This window comes from Plecotus auritus (genome assembly GCF_963455305.1).
Source record: "Plecotus auritus genome assembly, chromosome: 1".
NCBI classification, from domain to species: domain Eukaryota; kingdom Metazoa; phylum Chordata; class Mammalia; order Chiroptera; family Vespertilionidae; genus Plecotus; species Plecotus auritus.
This window is the reverse complement of record NC_137770.1, coordinates 9,117,531-9,136,219: the sequence shown is the minus strand read 5'-3', so window position 1 is coordinate 9,136,219 and position 18,689 is coordinate 9,117,531. Positions and strand designations below refer to the sequence as shown.

Below are 18,689 nucleotides of genomic sequence, written 5' to 3'. Positions count from 1 at the left end.
GCGTCCCGCCCCCGCCAGCCAGGCCACCCCCCCATGCTGGGCTGGGCTGGGCAGATAAGAGCGAACTCCAGTGCCAGGGGCCCGTGCGATTGGTGGATAAATCTGGGCACTGCCCTCCCTGCCGGGCCTCTCTCAGCAGCCTCCGAATAGTGCCTGAGGAACCACTGCACCCTTGGGCGCCTGGTCAGCCCCCAGAACCTCAGCCCCAGCCCTGGGGACCCAGAAGGCCTGCACGCTCCCTCCCTGGGATGGTTCCACATAGTCAGCGAGGGGTGCTTATGGGCCTCGGAGAGAAACACCCACTGAGTGTGTGCCCACGCAGGGTTAAGTGACCCATCCAAGGCCACTCCGCCCATGGAGGGGTGTGGCTGGAGGAGGGAGCAGATGCTGGACCCGCAGGGTCCCTGAGCCTCAGAAAAGTGAGGGGGTGGAGTGGCACGCCCCAACATCCAGCAGCAATGCCGCCAGCACCAGAGACCTGCTCAGAGCCCTGGGGAGAGATGCGGGGGGGGGGAGGGGAGGCGGGAAGGGGGGGGCCAGGCCACAGTGTTCCCCAAAGAACCCCCTTCTGGGACGGGGGGTGGGGGGAAGTGCAGTCAACCCCGGCTGTCAGACAAACAGCTAAGAAGTTCAGTCCCTAGGAGGCGCTGCCAGGCCTTCTGGCCTCTGCCCATGCTGTCCCCGCGGTCAGGAATCCCAGCCTCCTCCCCCATCGCTCCCCCTCTCTCGGGGAAGCCTTGTGTGACGGCCCTGAGAGCGGGCCAGTGTCCCCTGTGCTCCTCTCTCTTACCTCATGGTGGTCGGAGCCTGGACGGCTGTGTCCCCCTCTTGGCTGGCTCTTGCTGTTCTATATGGTAGTGAGCTCACTGTCCCTGGAGGTATGTGAGCAGCGCGGGACAGCCACTAAGGGAGGACACAGTGGAGAGAGTTCAGGCATCAGGTGGGGTTAGATTAAATGGCTTTGGGGTTCCTCTCGGGCAACCAACTTGTCCTGGTCCCCACGGGCCTTCTGCTATTTTGGCCCTGAAAGTCCCCCATGCATCCCGGGACCTCGGCCTCAGGCTCTTGGTCAGCCTGGGTCCCTCCTAGCTGACATTTTATTTTAAGTGAGAAAATAAAAGACAAAGCCAGATTGAAACTGTCTCTGGAGCCCTAGAACCCCACCTGCTTCTCCCCCCCCCGCCCCGAAATCGCCCTCCTCCCCCTCAGGGCCAGGCCTGCTTCTGGGACCCCTCTTGGGGGTGGGTGAGGGGAAACCCCTGCTGCTCTGTCTTGGGTGGGTGTGAGGGGGAGACGCGGAGAAGGGGGAGCACCTGAGGCCCCTCGCCTGCAGCGTGGGGAGGAGTCTCACCTGCGTGCAGGTGGCAGGCGTAGAGGATTAGGGAGAGAACGTGCTGGTCTCTGCAGGTGGGATCGGGGCCCAGCCCGGCCCTCGCTCTTTCCCTGAAGTCATAGCGGGTTCAGGCGAGGGCGGGTCAGACCTGCCTTGCTGGTGGCCTCCGGGCAGGTGGCGGGCCTCTCTGTGTTCCACACGTGTGGAGCATGTGTGAGCAGCACATGTGTGAGCAGAGCATGTGTGAGCAGAGCACGTGTGAGCAGCGTCTGTGCACCCGGCGTGGGCCAGGCTCGGGGCAGGAGGAGCTCACGGTGCTGCCACAGGCACATGTGCTCTCACAGGGGCCTGTGGTCAGTCTTGGGGTGCCTCCTGCAGCCCCTGCCCTGGGCTCCCTGGTGGAGGGGCTGCGGGACCAGAGCCAGAAGGACGTGGTGTCAATGGGCCTGGGTCGAACGCCATCTCCACCAGCCGCCACGGTGACTGGGACAAGCCTGGCCCCAGCCTCAGTTTCTCGCCTGGAAACGGGAGAGGTGACACTTTGGGGCTGTGGTGAGGATGAGCACCAGGGCCCAGGTGCCTTGGAGGGCATTCCATCTCCCATCTCCCATCTCCCACGTCTGTCTGTCTGTCCCGAGTCCCACCCACACAGGCCCCGTGTCCACCGCGGGGGCCAGCTTCCTGCACGCAGGCCACGCCCTCTTCCTGTCTCTGGCCCCAAGTCCCTTCCTGTTTTCTTTATTGTAGGAACATGTGTAGGGAAAAAACGACTCGATTCCTGTGATCCTCACGTCACCGCAGCATCTATGGGCCCACTGCATGTGTGAGCCAGCGACAATGTGTATGAGTGTCCACGTGTGTGCTTGGGCTGGGTGCATGTGTGGGAAAGTGTGAGTGCATGTGAGAATGCATATGTATGTGTACATGTGTGAGTGTGGGTCTGAGTTTGTGCAAGTGAGCACGTGTGGATGACAATGTGTATGAGTATGCACCCATGTGCATGGGCGTAGGGGAGTGTGTGTGTGCCCATCCCATGTGCATGTGTATATGTGCGTGCAAGAAAGCATGTATGCATGTGGGAGGTGCTCCCATGTGAGCATGTGTGCAGGAGCAGGTGTGTGCATGTGGGAGCATGTGTATACATATGGTGGGTACACATGCACACGTACCCTCAGGCCCCTGCCGGCTCAGGCTGCAGCTTCGACTCCCCAGCCAGCTGTGGGTATCCCCGCTGTGGGCACTGAGACCTGGCATCTCCACGCATCAGTGGGCATGGCCATGGCAGCCCCCAGGCTCACAGGCTGGCGGAGTCGTGGGGGAAAGGTAGGGCAGTGACCGGGGTGAGGGGTATCGTGCAGGCAGACACCTGGGGGGAGCCCGGAGTCCAGGCAGGACCAGGGTCAGATGCAGATGGAGAGAAGGGCCAGCGAGGGGCAGGGGCTCCCAAATGGACAGCAGTGGGAGATGCAGGCTGCCCAGGGGGCCTCAGCAGTCGGCGGGAGTTGGGGTGCCGGAAGAGCAGAGTGCACGTTTACCAAACACCAGGCGGCCAGCCCCCCCTGAGTCACAGTGGCTGGGAAAAGCTATTGTCCCACTCCCCAGGGGAGGGTGACCGCTGGCCGGGGCACCATGTGCTCAGCACCCACCGGCACCCCACCCTCAGCTCCCACACTGCTCAGCACCCCACCCTCAGCTCCCTCACTGCTCAGCACCCCACACTGCTCAGCCGCCAGCACCGTCCAGGAGAGGGTCCAGGATGGATGGGAGGGTGAGGGGAGGCCTATGAAAGTGGGAAGGGCGTCTGAGTGTGGCGGGGTCAGGGAGGAAACCCCACTTCCTGCTCACCTCACATTTATACACATCCCAGCTGGGTCTCAGGGGTCCCACCCGCTCACACCCCAGGAACACCCAGTGCTCTCCTGGAGACCCATGCTGGGCAGCCCTGCTCCCAGGACAGCCCGCTCACCCGGGGCCTCGGGCCATGGCTCAGAGAAGGACCGTGATGCCTACAGTGGATGGCCCACGCCTCCTGGGGGTGTGGCCTTGGGCCACCTAACCTCTCTGGACATGAGTGCGGGTGGAATTCCCGATGCACAGCAAGGGACGGGCACCAATGGGGCTCCGATGGGCCTTGTCCAACTTCCCGGGTCCGTCCGCTCCCTCACGTTAGAACTGACACCTCCTCACAGCTCGGGTCAGAGCAGACACCCAGGTACACGCAGTGGAGACGCCAGACACGGACCCCGGACCCCTACACAGCCTCATACCTGAGACAGACGCACAGGGACGGACGGAGACCACAGAAACACGAGATACAGGGAACATGAGTGGACACATACATGTGAGGCTCACACACACATGGGCTCACATGTGCAAGCTCACGTACACGTATGCACAGAGGGCTCACACACATGCACAAGCTCACAAACGCACACACACGGGCTGGCACACACACGCTGCGCCACAGCTCCGGGAGCTGGCTTCCCAAACCCAGGGCCCGCCCGTCCAGCCCAGGCACCTAAGCTGGTGGCCACCTGGGTGGCCTTGGGGAGCCCCCAGTCTCCAGGCTCCCCGCCAGCAGAGAGGTGCAGAGGCCGTCTGGCTGCAGTGGGTGCTCTGGGTGTGAGGGTGTGGGCAGCCCCTGGGTCCCTTGGGGCAAGGGCTCCGGGTTCCTGGGTCCACCCCACCTCTGGGTGGGGGCCAAAGAGCTGCTGTCCTCAGGCAAGTGAGAGGGTGGGGGTGACCCAGGGGACATGGAGCTGGTGGCAGGCTCCTCCTTAGGCTGCTGGGCTCGCAGCAGAGGAGGCCTCCAGGGACAGCGAGGCCCCCACCTCTCCGGGTCTTGTCCGTAGAAAGGACCCAGCTTACAGTGAAGCTGGCCCCAGGCAGGCCACACCCAGGCACTTGTGCTGACTTGGTTTCCTGGAGTGAGAAGGACGTTCGGGAGACGCCGCGCTCCCCGAGGGCGTTTAAGCTCCAGGCCAAGCAAGGGCCTGGGCTCCCCGGCTCGCACCCCTCCCTGACTCAGAGTCGCGGCCCGCCTGCCAGAAATACCCCCAGCGTCTGCCCCTCCCTGGGCTGGGGTTATTTTGGGACGTCCAGGCGGAGATGGCGGAGGCTGTCTGGAGCCCAAGGGTGAGCTTTGGGCAGATACGTGGGCTTGAGAGGCACCCATCCCAGGCTGTTGAGACCCTCCTTTGGGTCACACCCACTTTGGATCCTGCTGGGGACATAGGATCCTCACCCAGAGGAAGGCAGGCAGGGGCTCAGCGGCTCCTGCAGTGTCTCACGCAGAGGGGGTGAGACACTGCAGGAGCCGCTGGCCTGAGCCCCTCTCGCCCTGCCCCAAGGCCCACCCCCCCCACCAGGTGACCATCCTCTCCCATAATCATCCAGGACCCCCCCACACACTGTGTTTGCAGTGGGCCACCTGGCCTGGGCCCACCTGACTCTGGACTAGTGTAAAGGACACCACACCCCTTTGGTCAAGACAACAGGAGGGGCCACGCCCCATCCAGAACCTTCCCAGATGGGCAACTGATTGTGATCCTCTGTCCACCCACACTGGCTGCCACCGAGGACTAGCAGGGCCCCCAGGTGACTCTGGAGCCCGTTTCCTGTCCCAGTCCCCAGAGCAAAGAGGGGGAACCTCTCACCGACCAGGCTGGGTCCATCTTCTCACCACAGCCCGCCTAGGTCACGGTTCCCTCGGCCTTGCCCCCATCCCGGCCTGGGCCACAAACCTCCAGGCCCCCGGGTCCCAGGGCATGGGAGGTGGCTTCCATTCTGCAAAGAGCTTTCTAAGCCCGGCCGGTGTGGCTCAGTGGTTGAGTGTCGACCTATGAACCAGGAGGTCACAGTTCAATTCCCAGTCATGGCACATGCCCCGGTTGCGAGTTTGATCCCCAGTGTGGGGTGTGCGAGAGGCAGCCGATCAGTGATTCTCTCTCATCATTGATGTTTCCATCCCTCTCTCCCTCTCCCTTCCTCTCTCTGAAATAAATACTATATATATATATATATATATATAGAGAGAGAGAGAGAGAGAGAGAGAGAGAGAGAGACGGAGAGAGATGGCACATTTTAAGCGTTAAAGCTGCTCAGCTCTGTGGACCACGGGCCACTCCGGCCTCCCAGGCAGCAGGAGGCAGCGTACCGCCTCCTGGACTCTCTATGCACGTTTCTCCACCATGGGCACTTCTTGCCAAAGTGGCCCCTTCCCAACAGCCCCACCGCCAGGCCCAGGCCCATTGCCAGGAGGGGTGAGAGAGAAGAGACGAGGGAATCACTGCACCCCCATCTGCATGACAGTGCTCCTTCCACCTCCACCAGCTGCCTCACCCTCCGGGCCTCGGTGGCCCGATCTGCGAAGTGGGGACAGTGATGACAATCTCCCCATCCTCACCCTAGCGGTCAGTGGATACCTCATACCACCTGCGCCTGCACCCGGTGGGGTTTGCACCCTCTCGCCATGACCAGCCTCCAGGAGACTGAGCTTGCATGCCTGGGGCCCTCCCTGGACCCTCCTGTGGGTGGGAGTACCGCCCATTTGGCCTGCAGTGGACACACAAACCAGAGCTCTGCAGCGCGGCGCCACCGTGTGGCTGTATTGGGAACTGCATGGCCTGGCCACCCAAGGAATCCTTCCTTGAAGGCGACAGTGATAAAGCTGCAGCATTGATGCTGACAAGCTCTATGCTAAGCAGGATCCACACAGAATGCTCTTAATTCTCCCACCAACCCTAGGATGTGGGTCCTATTATTTGTTCTCCCTTACAGATGGGGAAACTGAGGCCCCAGCTCCATAACCAGAGACAGAGGGGGTAGGATTGGACCCCAGAAGGCCCAGCTGCAGGGCCTTGGTCTTTATCCCACCCATCTTGCCTGGCCCCAGAGTTTGGCACCTGCCCTCTGCACATTGGGGTCTCCGGGGTGGGGGGGGGGGGCTTAAAAGAGAAGTTTCCAGGCCCCACTGCATAGACTTATGCAGCCAGGTCTGAGAACCACCTTCTGCTCACAGAAAGCCCATTTTTTGTAAGAGGGAGTGACTCAGGAGGGTCAGGATGGGTGCCCTGACCCCCAGAAAATAACAGCAGGCCTGGGGTGGCGTCGAACGCACCTCACCTCCAGCCCTGGGTTTCCAACACTCCGAGGCAAGCAGTGACCCGGCTTGTCGAGCTGGTGGGAGGTCACGGGATGCAAAGCAAGGGTCTGAGTCCTAAGTCCTCTATGGCCTGGCTGTGTGCTGTGGCCTTGACTTTCTCATCTGTGAAATGGGCCATACTCTAGAGGATTTGAAGAAACAGTGATGCGAAGGTTCAGGCTTAGCAATCGACAGATATTTTCTAAGTCAGGGGGTGGTCAAGGCAATTAGAAGTTTCCAGCTGACCCCTGCATACCTCTCTAGACATCTCCAGGTCATGTGCCTGGGATGCTGGGGCTGTGGCCTGTGGATGCTTTAGAGGGACAGTGCTGTCCTATGGGGGCCATGCCCAGCCATGGCAGGAGGCAGAGGGCATGGAGTGGGGAGGCTGTGCTGGGGGCCTGGTGTGGGGTGGCTGGGGGCCTGTATGTGGAGGGAGTATGGTGGGGGGCATGGAGTTTGTGGGCGGGGACTGCTGTGGGACTTCTGGGAAACTGTAGGGGCTGGTGAATGTTAGAGAGTGCCTGCAGTGGGCAGGGGTGGGGGTCACAGCAGGACAGGTTCCGGGCGCAGCGCCGGGCTGAGGGCCCAGGAATGAGACGAGAGGAGGCAGCAGCGTTCGGGTGGCCCTGAGAAGGGGCTGCTTCCAGGCAGGGCAGAGGCAAGCAAGGGCCGGGTTTGGCCATGCAGCTGGAGGCGGAGCCCAGGATACCAGTCTCAGAGCCACAGAAGGTTCTGGAGTCCCAGGCAGGGAACTGGAAACAGAGAAGGTGGGGAGAAGCTTGATAGGGGCCAGCCGAGTGCCTGCTGGCACTCCGGAGGCCAGACCCCGTGCCCAGAGGCTCAGGTGAGACCACGCCAGCCTGGGCAGGGCCCCAGCTCCACCCAGTTCAGGCACCCTCCTGCACCGGCCTGTCACTGCCTCCCTGAGCCTGTGTCCGCGTCTGCTACACGGAAGATCCTCGGAGCTGCTGCTCAAGACTCAGCAAGGACGGAGGAGCCAGGGGACGGCAAGGCCACCCAGATCCACTCCCTGCCTCAGGTGGGGGCACCTTCCTGGGCATGTACCCAGGCCGTGGGCGAGGGCACTTGGTTGTGTTTGCACCATGATATACTCCCACTTGTTGAAGGAGAGACGGGGCTGAAAGAGAGCCCTCTTCCTTGGCCGGGTCAATCTAACTGCCCCTGGCCACGCGGGGGCCCTGGGAGGCAGGGCAGCTTCTTCGCCCCCCACCATTGTAAGGGCGACAGTCCCACCACCTGGGGCTGGGCCGCGCCAGCCTCCTCTGACCAGGCTGGGAGGGGCAGCGTTGTGGCAGCAGGTGAAGAGGATGCCAGGGGGGTGAGGCCAGACACCCAGGTGCTTGGCTCTGCCACCTCCCCGAGAAGATTGGGGATCCAGCCTCTGAGCCAGTGGCCTGGTTGGGAGTAGACCAGACCGCACAGGCCCCCGGCCCCGGCCCTCTCACATCAAAACCCTGCTACAATCCCAGCCTCACACCGCCGCAGCCAGGAACACGGCCTGGCATGTAACAGGGCAGGTGTCTGCTCACGCGGGCCCTCCCAGCAACCTGGGCAGTTTTGTCCTGCGGGCACGGTGTCTGGGCCTCTCCAGGGGCAACTTCCAGAGCAGTGCCAGCCCTTGGAGAGACAGGCCTCCACATCACCCCCACTTTACAGATGAGCAAACTGAGGGCAGAGCACCCTGGCCTGGTCTGGCCGGTCATTCATGCAGTCAACACATATTTATTGAGCATCGACTCTGTGCCAGGCCCTCGGTGGGCATGGGGGCCTCAGAGACGAATCACACACAGACCCCGCGCTTGAGGCGCTCACAGCCTGGCAGGGTGATAGGTCACTTCAAAGGGCACTCACGAAACAGTGGTCAGTGTGGTGTTAGAGGTAGCACAGGTGACCAAGGAAGCACAGAGAAGGGGCCCCTGACCCGGCCGGGGGTGGCAGGGAGGGCTTCCTGGAGGAGGTGACACCTGAGGAGGGCTTTAGGGAGTAAGCAAGAGTTAGGGTGTCCGGCAGAGGGAGTGGCCTGTGCAGGGGGCGGGGGACGATGGCACATGGGAGGCAGCTGGGAGTCAGGCAGGGGCTGGTCCAGGAAGGGCAGTGGATTAGCAGCGGACAGGGAGCTCTGAGGGGCGTGAAGCAGGAGGCGGTTGGCAGAAGGCCCTCCGGGAGCCGGCGTGGAGGCCCCCGAGGAAGAGGACAGGGAGCAGGGTGGGTGGCAGTGGGTTGCAGAGGAGGGTGGGTGCGGCCCCTGCCCAAGGAGTCCGATTCTACCCCAGGTGCCCTCAGCAGGGCGGGGGCGGGGGCGCGGGCTGCCAGCCCCGGGGCTGCAGGGTGCAGAGCACGGGGTCCAGTGGCTTCAGCGTGGCCTGTTCCTGCACCCCGAACCGCTGCCCGGGCACCAGCCGGAACTCCAGCCTCTGCAGCAGCTTGGCCATCACCACCTTCACCTCCATCTGCGCATGTGGGGTGGGGGAGAGCGCGAGTCAGTGAGCACAAAGGCCACGGCCACTGGGTCCCCAGCCCCCGGCCGGGGCAGCCCGGGGCAGGGCTCCGACCGTGTCCGGCCCAGATCAACACCCTCGCCCTGCAGTCCCTCCGCAGCCCTGCCTCCTACCTGAGCGAACTGCTGCCCGATGCAGGAGCGCGGGCCCAGCGAGAAGGGGAAGTAGGTGAAGCGCGGCCTGTGGGGAGAGAGGCGTCAGGAGACGGCGCCCGTGATGGGCGGACGGGGGTGTGCACGCACTGAACGCAGTCGCTGCCTCTGCTGCGCTCGGCTCGGCGTTTTCTCCTGCACCCTCCTCTGAGCCTTCCGAAGGAGCTGTCATCACCCCCGCTTCGCAGATGGAGGAACTGAGGCTCAGAGGCAGGGCAACCCGCCCGAGGCCCCATGTCACTTATCCTTGGGCCGGCCACACGTCCAGCTCTGGGCAGCCTGGGTCTGGACCCAAGGTCCAGCACTTCCGCCTATTCACTGCCACGCCACCTCCAGAGGGAGCCGGTGGTGTTCCCATTTCTCAGATAGGAACAGCAAGGCCAAGGGAAGGGCTTCCCAGTATAAGGGACCGGTTATAAGCATGGGCTTTAGAACCAGTCTGAGCGGGGCCCACATCCCAGCTCTGCCACTTACGGGCTGTCTACCCTCGGGCTAACCCAGCCGTGGGCAAACTACGGCCCGCGGGCCGGATCCGGCTGTTCTATCCGGTTCTCTTGCTCTCCCCTCCGCTCCTTTACTTTGAATTTATATTAGTTCACACAAACACTCCATCCATGCTTTTGTTCCGGCCCTCCGGTCCAGTTTAAGAACCCATTGTGGCCCTCGAGTCAAAAAGTTTGCCCCCCCCCCCCCCCCCGGCGCTAACCTCTCTGAGCTGGGATTTCCTCCCTGTAGAAGGGGGCACGATGGGGTCACGGCTCGCTCCCATGGATCTGGGGGGCTACCTGGGCTCGTGGGCAAGGGCAGCTCAGACCAGAGGCCCCTGGGACCGTCCTTGTGCCACCAGGCCTCCCTCGTGGACAGCTCACAGGGAGACTTACTTGGGTGCTTTGGGGCCGAAGCGATCTGGGTTGAAGGTCAGCGGGTCCTCAAAGTATGTGTCCATCCGGCCCATGACGTAGGTGCTGAACTGCCGGGCAGAGGACCCGCTTGTCTCTGGTTCCAAGCATCAGTACCCTCGCACCTCCCCCACCTGCTGCGGCCACCCAATGGGGTGATTTGGAGCTTAGTCATGCCCCAAGCCCCCACTCCCGCTCTACTCCACCCATCCATCGCTCCACACACACACCCATCTCCCCACCCACCCATCTGGGCCACTGTGGGATCCCACTGGCCCCTGGGAATCTCTAAGGCAGGGGTCCTCAAACTACGGCCCGCGGGCCACATGCGGCCCACCGAGGACATTGATCTGGCCCGCCGGGTGCCGCTGCCTGTCCTGCTTAGCAGCCAACTTGTCCCGGGCCCACAGTGCGCATAGGAATTTGTTCATAGTTTATTTTTTAAACTATAGTCCGGCCCTCCAACAGTCTGAGGGACAGTGAACTGGCCCCGTTTAAAAAGTTTGAGGACCCCTGCTCTAAGGGGGAGAAGGGGGGCGGCCAACGTGCCCCGACCACCAGCTGGTGTGCTGCATCGTCCCATGCCTGGCCCGCCCTGTGGGGGCGTGACTCCGACCCCTGTTTTACAGATGAGGAAACTGAGGCTCAGAGAGGTTCATGATTTGCCTGAAGTCACCTGACCAGTAAGTGGTCAAACTGAGGTTCAAACTCAGGTCTGCTGCGAGGCCCTCCCTCTCCCATCCTGAGAGCCGGTGTTATTCCACGTGTCTGTTCCACACCAGGCTTGCCCGGGCGTGGGAGCCGCAGGCCCCCCCCCCCCCCAGCCTTCCACCTGCCCTCACGGAGCCTCCTGATCGCCCCGGTGCTCCGTGCCCTGCCCCCAGAGCCTCTGCCTCTGGACCCTGCACAGAGTCTCCCTCAGCCGCTCTGCCCTGGCTCTGTGTCGAGGATGGAGAGGGGCCTGGGACTGAGCTCTGAGAAGTGAGGGGGAGCGTCAGGCAGGGCGGGGTCTCAGGTCAGCAAAGGGCGCTGACTCTGGGCCGGGGGTTTGGGCCGAACAAGCGATGTACGTTATCCTGTCGACGCCTGTCAGGAAGCTGTGGCCGCCAACCCCATCTTACAAGGTGGCACTGAGGCCCGGGGACCCAGGGTCTCGCCTGAGGTGACCCAGCTGGGTGCAGGCCTGGGAGTGGAGCCTACGTCTGCCCACTAAGGCTCACAGGGTGCACCCCTGGATTGAGAGCCAGCCACAGGGCCAGCCCTGCCAGGTGTGAGGGCCTGCCAGAGATGGTCACTAAGGCGGGGTGTCAGTGCACTAAGGCAGATAAACAGAAAAAGGAAACACACACGTGCGCGCACAACACACACACACACACACACACACACACACACACACACACGGATGAAGCTTTGTTGCGTGGCCCAGCCCTGGGGAAGGGGTGCTCGGTGGGTAGGGCTGGATTCAGGGGATTCCCCATAAAAATAACTAAAAATAAAACTGGGTCTCATTATGGGCTGACGTGTGTCCCCCTAAAATTCATATCCTGAAGTCCTGACCTCAGCATGTGACTGTGTTTGGAGATAGGTCTTAGGCGAGGTAACACAGTGACTCTGAGGTCATTAGGGTGGGCCGTAACCCAATGTGGCTGGTGTCCTTATAGGAAGAGGAGATGGCGACACACACACACACACACACACACACACACACACACACGAGGCCGTGTGAGGCCACCCGCAAGCCAAGGAGACAGGCTCAGAGACCAACCCTACCGGCACCTTGCTCTCCGACTTCCAGCCTCCTGACCTGCGAGACAATACATTTCTGCTGTGTGAGACCCCGGCTGTGGCGCTGTGTTATGGCAGCCCCAGCTGCCGAATAGGCCTCCCTACCTCACGCCATACACAGAGTCAAGTCCACGTCGATAAGAACCTCACTTTCAAAAGGAAAACGAAAACTCAGAAAACAGCCCTAGCCGGTTTGGCTCAGTGGATAGAGCGTTGGCCTGCAGACTGAAGGGTCCCGGGTTCGATTCCGGTCAAGGGCACATACCTCGGTTGCAGGGTCCTCCCTGGCCCAGGCCCTGGAGGCAACCAATCAACATATTTCTCTCACATCTATACTTCTAGCTGTCTTTCCCTCTCTCTTCCACTCTCTCTAAAAAGCACTGGAAAAACATCCTTGGGTGAGGCTAATAAATAAACAAATGAACGTAGAAGGCGATGTCAGTGAGTGTGCCGAGCTCAGGGCAGGGAAGGGTTTCTTTCTTACACAAGACGAATCACCTCTCTGTGCCTCAGCGCCCTCAGCTGGGAATGGGGCACCCCATCCAGAACCCTCCCCTGTAATCTAAACGGGACAGTATAAAGGGGAGAATGACTTCATGGGGTTATGGTGAGACCCTGAGACCCGGATGAGATCACACGGGGCAGCCAGTGAGGAGAACGGGGCCATGGACCCTCCCCCACCTCGGAGGGGCGCCCACATCAGCCACTGCGGGGCAGGCGGGCAGGCAGGCAGGGCCCCCACGCACCAGGAGCGGGGTGTTGCCGGGGACTCTGACCCCGTCAATCAAGGTCTCCTCCTCCAGCAGGCGAAAGGTGCCCCATGCAGGCGGGTACAGCCTCAGCGACTCTTTGAGGACCTGCAGAGCCACACGCAGAGGAAGTGAGAGGAATGGGGACACCCCAGGGGACACGCCCAGCCCTGTCTCTGCTCCCACTCCCAGCCCTGACCGTGCCCTCGAGTCCAGGACTGGGTCCCGGACCCCTGCAGAGTGAACGTCACCTTTGTGTTCAACCCTCACTCGACCGAAGGAGACACTGAGGCCCAGGAGGAGAAGGGGGTTTGGCAAAGCCAGAGCAGCAGAGCCCGGACCGGGAGCCAGACCTCCCTCTGCACTGGGGTCCCTCCACCCTGAGTCCCCACGGCTCAGGCGAGGCCCCTGCTGTGCTCTGTCTCCCAGGGGAGGGGTGCTGGGCCTGCTCCCAGCGGGAAGCTCGGGCCTGTGGATCTCTGGCCGAGTCGGGAGCTCCATTCAGGGTGCGCTGTTTCCGACCTCGGCTGCATCCTGGAGGTGCCTGTGGAGCCTTCCCACGCGGCTGCCCGGGGCCGCCCCCCGCGACCACGGTGTCCTGGGTCCAGGGGCAGCCCGGGCGTGGGGCTTTTTTAGTCTCCCAGGGGCTCCCAGGAGCAGCGAGGTCAGAGAACCCCCATTCTAATGGGTTAGGGCGGCTGCAGGCCTAAACCCACGAGTCCCTCGCATCTGCCCCGAAGCGCCTGCCCCGCCCCCCTCCCCCCCACACACACCTGGGACAGGTACTGCAGCCTCCCCAGGTCCTCGTAGTCCAGGTGCCGCTTAGAGCCGATGACCTCGTCCACCTCGGCCTGCAGCCTGTGGGGTCAAAGACAAGTTCCTCTCCAAGGACAGAGTTTTAAGAGGGGGGGATGGAAGGAAGCCTGCAGAGTGGGTTGGGGTGCCCCACCTGTGAATACTGCCCCCCCCCCCACAGGGGTCCTCAAACTACGGCCCACGGGCCACATGCGGCCCGCCGAGGACATTGATCCGGCCCGCCGGGTGCCGCTGCCTGTCCTGCTTAGCAGCCGACGCGTCCCGGGCCCGCAGTGCGCATAGGAATTTGTTCATAGTTTTTTTTTTTAAACTATAGCCCGGCCCTCCCACGGTCTGAGGGACAGTGAACTGGCCCCCTGTTTAAAAAGTTTGAGGACCCCTGGTTTAAGACATCCCAGAGCTGCCATGACCAAACCACGGAGCCCAAGCAATGGGGGCGTGTCCCAGGCTCTCTACAGCTTTCACCCTCCCTGTCCGCCGCTGGGAACCGGCTGCAGGAAATCCGCGCACCCAGAGCGAGGGCTGTGCACACAGGGCCCTCGGCCCAGGCCAGGAGGCAGCGGAATGCGCGGTGCGGGGACCTGGCAGAGAGAGCCATGGGACGCCCCTCAGGATAACGTGTGGCGCTATGCGTGGGTATGGGCCCCCTCACACCCACTGGGAGGGCTGTTGGCAAGGACAGAGGAGAACAAGGTGGCGGATGTGGAGAAGCCGGAACCCTGGCGCTGCGGGTGGGAAGGTCAATGGGGCAGGTGGAAAACGGGAGGGCAGTTCCTCAAAAATTAACATGAAATCAGCACCTGACCCGCCATCCCACCTCCGGGTGTGCGCCCAGGGGAACGGAAGGTACAAGTAGATCTCTGTCCACTCATGTTTGTAGCAGCGTTATTCACAGCAGCCATAAGGCGGAGGCAACCTCACGTCCACGGATGCCTCCACAAGAATGGCCCAGCCGTACAGTGGAAGAGGACGCAGAGGACGCGGCCATAGGAAGGACGGACGTCCTGACACCTGCTCCCACTTGGACGAACCTTGAGGACACGATCTTGCGTGAAACAGCCGGTCACAAGGGACAGACAGTGCATGGCCCCCCTTCCATGCGGCACCTGGAGAACTCGGGTGCTAGGCAGAAGGTAGAATGGGGGTCACCAGAGCTTGGGGAGAGAGGGTGGGCGTTATTGGGGGATGGGGACAGAGTTTCCGTTTGGGAAGATGGGAAGGTTCTGGGGATGATGGGGCGATGGGTACGTGGCAATGTGAATCCACTTAATGCCCCTGAGCTGCACAGTTGAAGGAGTTAAAATGGTCAGTTTTATGTTATATATGTGTATCTTACCATGACATTTCTAAAAAGTGGATTTGAGAAGAGGTTACAATCACATGAGGTGATGTTGTGGCAAAATACATGGTGAAATTCAGTAGTTAACTATGAACTGCCTCTGAGAGGGTGGGGCCACTATGGACAGATTTATTATTATTACTAGAGGCCCGGTATACAAAAATTCATGCACTTGGGGTTGTGTGTGTGTGGGGGGGGTGTTCCTCAGCCCAGCCTGCACCCTCTCGCAGTCCGGGAACCCTTGAGGGATGTCCACATGCCAGCTTAGGCCCACTCCCCAGGGGATGGGGCCTAAGCTGGCAGTCAGACATCCCTCTGGCAGCCTGGAGCCCTCGGGGGATGTCCACATGCCAGCTTAGGCCCACTCCCCAGGGGATCAGGACTAAGCTGGCAGTCAGACATCCCTCTGGCAGCCTGGAGCCCTTGGGGGATGTCCACATGCCAGCTTAGGCCCACTCCCCAGGGGATGGGGCCTAAGCTGGCAGTTAGACATCCCTCTGGCAGCCTGGAGCCCTCGGGGGATGTCCACATGCCAGCTTAGGCCCACTCCCCAGGGGATGAGGCCTAAGCTGGCAGTCAGACATCCCTCTGGCAGCCTGGAGCCCTCGGGGGATGTCCACATGCCAGCTTAGGCCTGTTCCCCAGGGAATCAGGACTAAGCTGGCAGTCAGACATCCCTCTGGCAGCCTGGAGCCCTCGGGGGATGTCCACATGCCAGCTTAGGCCCGCTCCCCAGGGGATCAGGACTAAGCTGGCAGTCAGACATCCCTCTGGCAGCCTGGAGCCCTCGGGGGATGTCCACATGCCAGCTTAGGCCCGCTCCCCAGGGGATCAGGACTAAGCTGGCAGTCAGACATCCCTCTGGCAGCCCGTGAGCCCTCGGGGGATGTCCACATGCCAGCTTAGGCCTACTCCCCAGGGGATCGGGACTAAGCTGGCAGTCAGACATCCCTCTGGCAGCCTGGAGCCCTCGGGGGATGTCCAACTGACGGCTTATCCACAGTCGGACACCCTTAGTTCTCCCAAGGAGGCGGGAGAGCCTCCCACCACCACCGCTGCGCTCATAGCCATCAGCCCAGCTTGTGGCTGAGCGGCGCTCCCCCTGTGGGAGCACACTGACCACCAGGGGGCAGCTCCTGGGTCGTTCCCGGTCATTCCACCATTACGGTCAATTTGCATATCATCCGTTTATTATATAGGATTATTATTATTACTAGAGCCCCACAGGCCAGGCCGAGGGACCCCACCTATGCACAAATCTGTGCACCGAGCCTCTGGTATGCATATAAGGCCTTTGGTTAATCTCTTCCTGCCCTTCCCCTTCCCCGTCCCTCTGAGATTTATCAGTCTGTTCCATGTTTCCATGCCTGTGGTTTCCACTCCTGCATTGAGCATCTGCCCCTGGTGGTCAGTGCGTGTCATAGCTACTGGTTGGATGGTCGGCTGGTCGCTTAGGCTTTTATATATAGAGAGATTATTAATGTTGTTTTAACTTTTCTGCTCTTTTCCAGATTTTTTTTATAAAGACCATATTATTATGACATTCTTTTAGAAACTTAATAAGTGATTTCAAGTTCTCAAGAAGCCATTCCCACTGCCCTTTTATGCCATGATAACCACTAACCACAGGCCTCTCTCCACCGCCCCAGCGCCCTTCTGGCCACGCTATGTGGGTGACGGCATGCTCACTGACATTACCTGGCATTTTTAGAGCACTTTCACATTTGGCTCAGTCTTTGGGGGAACCTGTTTGTATTTAAGGAAGCCAATGGCCCACTCAGATGCCATCTACCGAGGCATCCCCCCTTTGTCCTGCCAGCTGAAGATGGGCGCCCCCCTGGCACTTTACTTAGAATTCTGTGCAGGCCTCAGAGGCAGCCCCTGGCCAGGCACTAAGTACCTGTGGCGGGGGTGTGGGGGGGTGGGGGGAAGAGCCACAGTCCCTGGAGTCTTGGGGCTTCCAGTTCCATGACTGAAAAAGACTTGGAGCAAACAGTCACAGGAGAAAACGCATTTATGAGCTGGGAGGAGGCTAGTGGTTACTTTAGGGGACTGAGAAGTAGGTGAAGGAGAAAGGGAAGAGGAGGAGGAGGAGGAGGGGGAGGAGGAAAAGGAAGAGGAAGAGAAGGAGGAGGAGGAGGAGGAGGAGAAGAAGGAGGAGAGAAGGAGGGGAGGAGGAGGAGGAGAAGAAGAAAGAGTGGTTGTTTTCTAGGAGAAAATCAGGGAGAAGAGCTTCCTGAGGCAGGAACAGCATGTGCAAAGGCCCTGGGGTGAAGAGAAGCAGGACACAGTGCCGAGGGCTCAGCCAAGGGCGGTGGGAGCAGGTGGCCCTTGAGGAATAAGACATTGGACAAACCCCTTCACGCCCTGGCCCCCTCTGCGTACCTTGCCAAGATCTCGGGCTGGCGTGACAGCTCCATCACCGTGAATGCCAAGTGATTGGCGGACGTCTCGTGACCTGCAGGAAAGGAGAGGAGTGGCAGCTCCACGCGGGATCACAGGGTGGCTGCTGTCTGGCTTCTGAGACCCCGAGCCCCTGGTGGCAGTTCGGGCCCTCACCTCTGCTCCCTGGGGTTGAGCTGGGCTTACGGATATAAAGGAATGCTGCCCACTTCCACATCACCTGATGCCAGCCATTGTGGTCAAACAAATGGCATCTGCCCCAGGCCTCCGGTTTTCTCACTCTGAGAGCCCCTTCCTCCAACCATCCCCGGGCCTTGCCTGGCCTGGGGCGATGTCCATCCCCATTTTGCAGAAGAGAAAGCTGAGGCTGAGACAAATGTCTCTCTGAGGTCACAGAGCACACCCCGTCGATTGAATCACACCAACAAATATGCAACTTCAACTGTGAGGCGTGTGGGCAGAGAAGCTCTGGCCACCATGGAGAGCTCCCGGAGGCGGTGGGGGGGGGGGGGGCGGCCTGATGTGTCTGGGCAATCACGGAGGGCTTCCCCAGGGAAGAAGCACCTGAGGGGTCCTGAAGAGTGAGGAGGAGTTTTCTAGGTGAAGATCGATGCTCAAGAAATATCTGATGAGCAATGAATGAGGTTGCCTCCCCACCGCCCCCAATCCTCAATTCTGAGTGAGGCAGGAACATGAATTCACATGGCCAAGCTCTCCTGAACCCAAGAAGATGCCACCAAGAGGGCCTCCGGGAGACCCCTAGGCATAGAGAGGCTTCGCTCCCCTCAGCCCAGCCCCCCAATTCCACAGCCTAACTCTGCTCAGCCAGCCAGGAAAACCTCCCAGAGTCCAGATTCCAGGGACCCATTGTTCCCATCGTTCCTGCAGCTCAGACCCTTGGTCGCGATGGAACTACGAACCGGCAATGAAGAAGGTGACAAAGTTGTCCAGCAGAACCTCGTCGTCCTGGGCGCCCTCTTCAGCTGGAAGACAAGTGGGGGCTCAGGGTCTGCCACACTCACATTCCCTTTCCCAAGACCCAAAGGACAGGCACCTTGTCAGGAGGTGCTCCAGCCGCCCGCCCTCACCGAGGGCTCCCCACCTTTGAGAATCTGCGTGAGGATGTCAGCAGGGACGTCCTCGCCCCGCTTCAGGGCCTCCCGGCGGCGCTGCACCCAGTCCCGGCCAACCTGGCGCAGAAAGCGGACGCTCTCCCGGATCTCACGGAGCTGCTTCCACTTCCCGGGCATGAACTAAACAAGAGTCCCAGCTCAGGACGGGCCGGAATGCCGACACCGCCCGCCCGCCTCCCCCAGCTCCCAAAGCACCATACATCCACGGCAGCACCGGCAAGCTGGGAGGGGGAGGGGGAGACTGTGAGGACATTTTAGAGAAGATAAAGGAGCCAGGGAGACGAGATCCAGAAGGCTGGCGAGGCCCAAACATCCATTGGCTTCCCCTTCCCGCACCAAACCCCTAGAAACGATGGGAGAGAAGCCTGAGAGCATTCAGGGAGCCCTGAAAAAGATGAGGGGCCCCTGAAGGATG

At 61.1% G+C, this 18,689-nt stretch overlaps 1 protein-coding gene across 1 annotated transcript in view; it reads right to left on the bottom strand.

Moving 5' to 3' along the window:
- Positions 1–8,191: 8,191 nt before the first annotated feature.
- Positions 8,192–18,689, bottom strand: part of CYP46A1 (cytochrome P450 family 46 subfamily A member 1) — a 28,846-nt gene continuing 18,348 nt past the window's right edge. Inside the window, exons 8-15 of the mRNA XM_080679279.1 lie at positions 18,244–18,394; positions 18,062–18,124; positions 17,124–17,196; positions 13,357–13,441; positions 12,581–12,691; positions 10,032–10,120; positions 9,112–9,178; positions 8,192–8,950 (exon numbers count right to left, since the gene is read on the bottom strand). Of these exons, the coding sequence (XP_080535405.1) occupies positions 8,780–8,950; positions 9,112–9,178; positions 10,032–10,120; positions 12,581–12,691; positions 13,357–13,441; positions 17,124–17,196; positions 18,062–18,124; positions 18,244–18,394 (810 nt within the window). The 3' untranslated portion in view covers positions 8,192–8,779. The remainder of the gene's footprint in view (positions 8,951–9,111; positions 9,179–10,031; positions 10,121–12,580; positions 12,692–13,356; positions 13,442–17,123; positions 17,197–18,061; positions 18,125–18,243; positions 18,395–18,689) is intronic.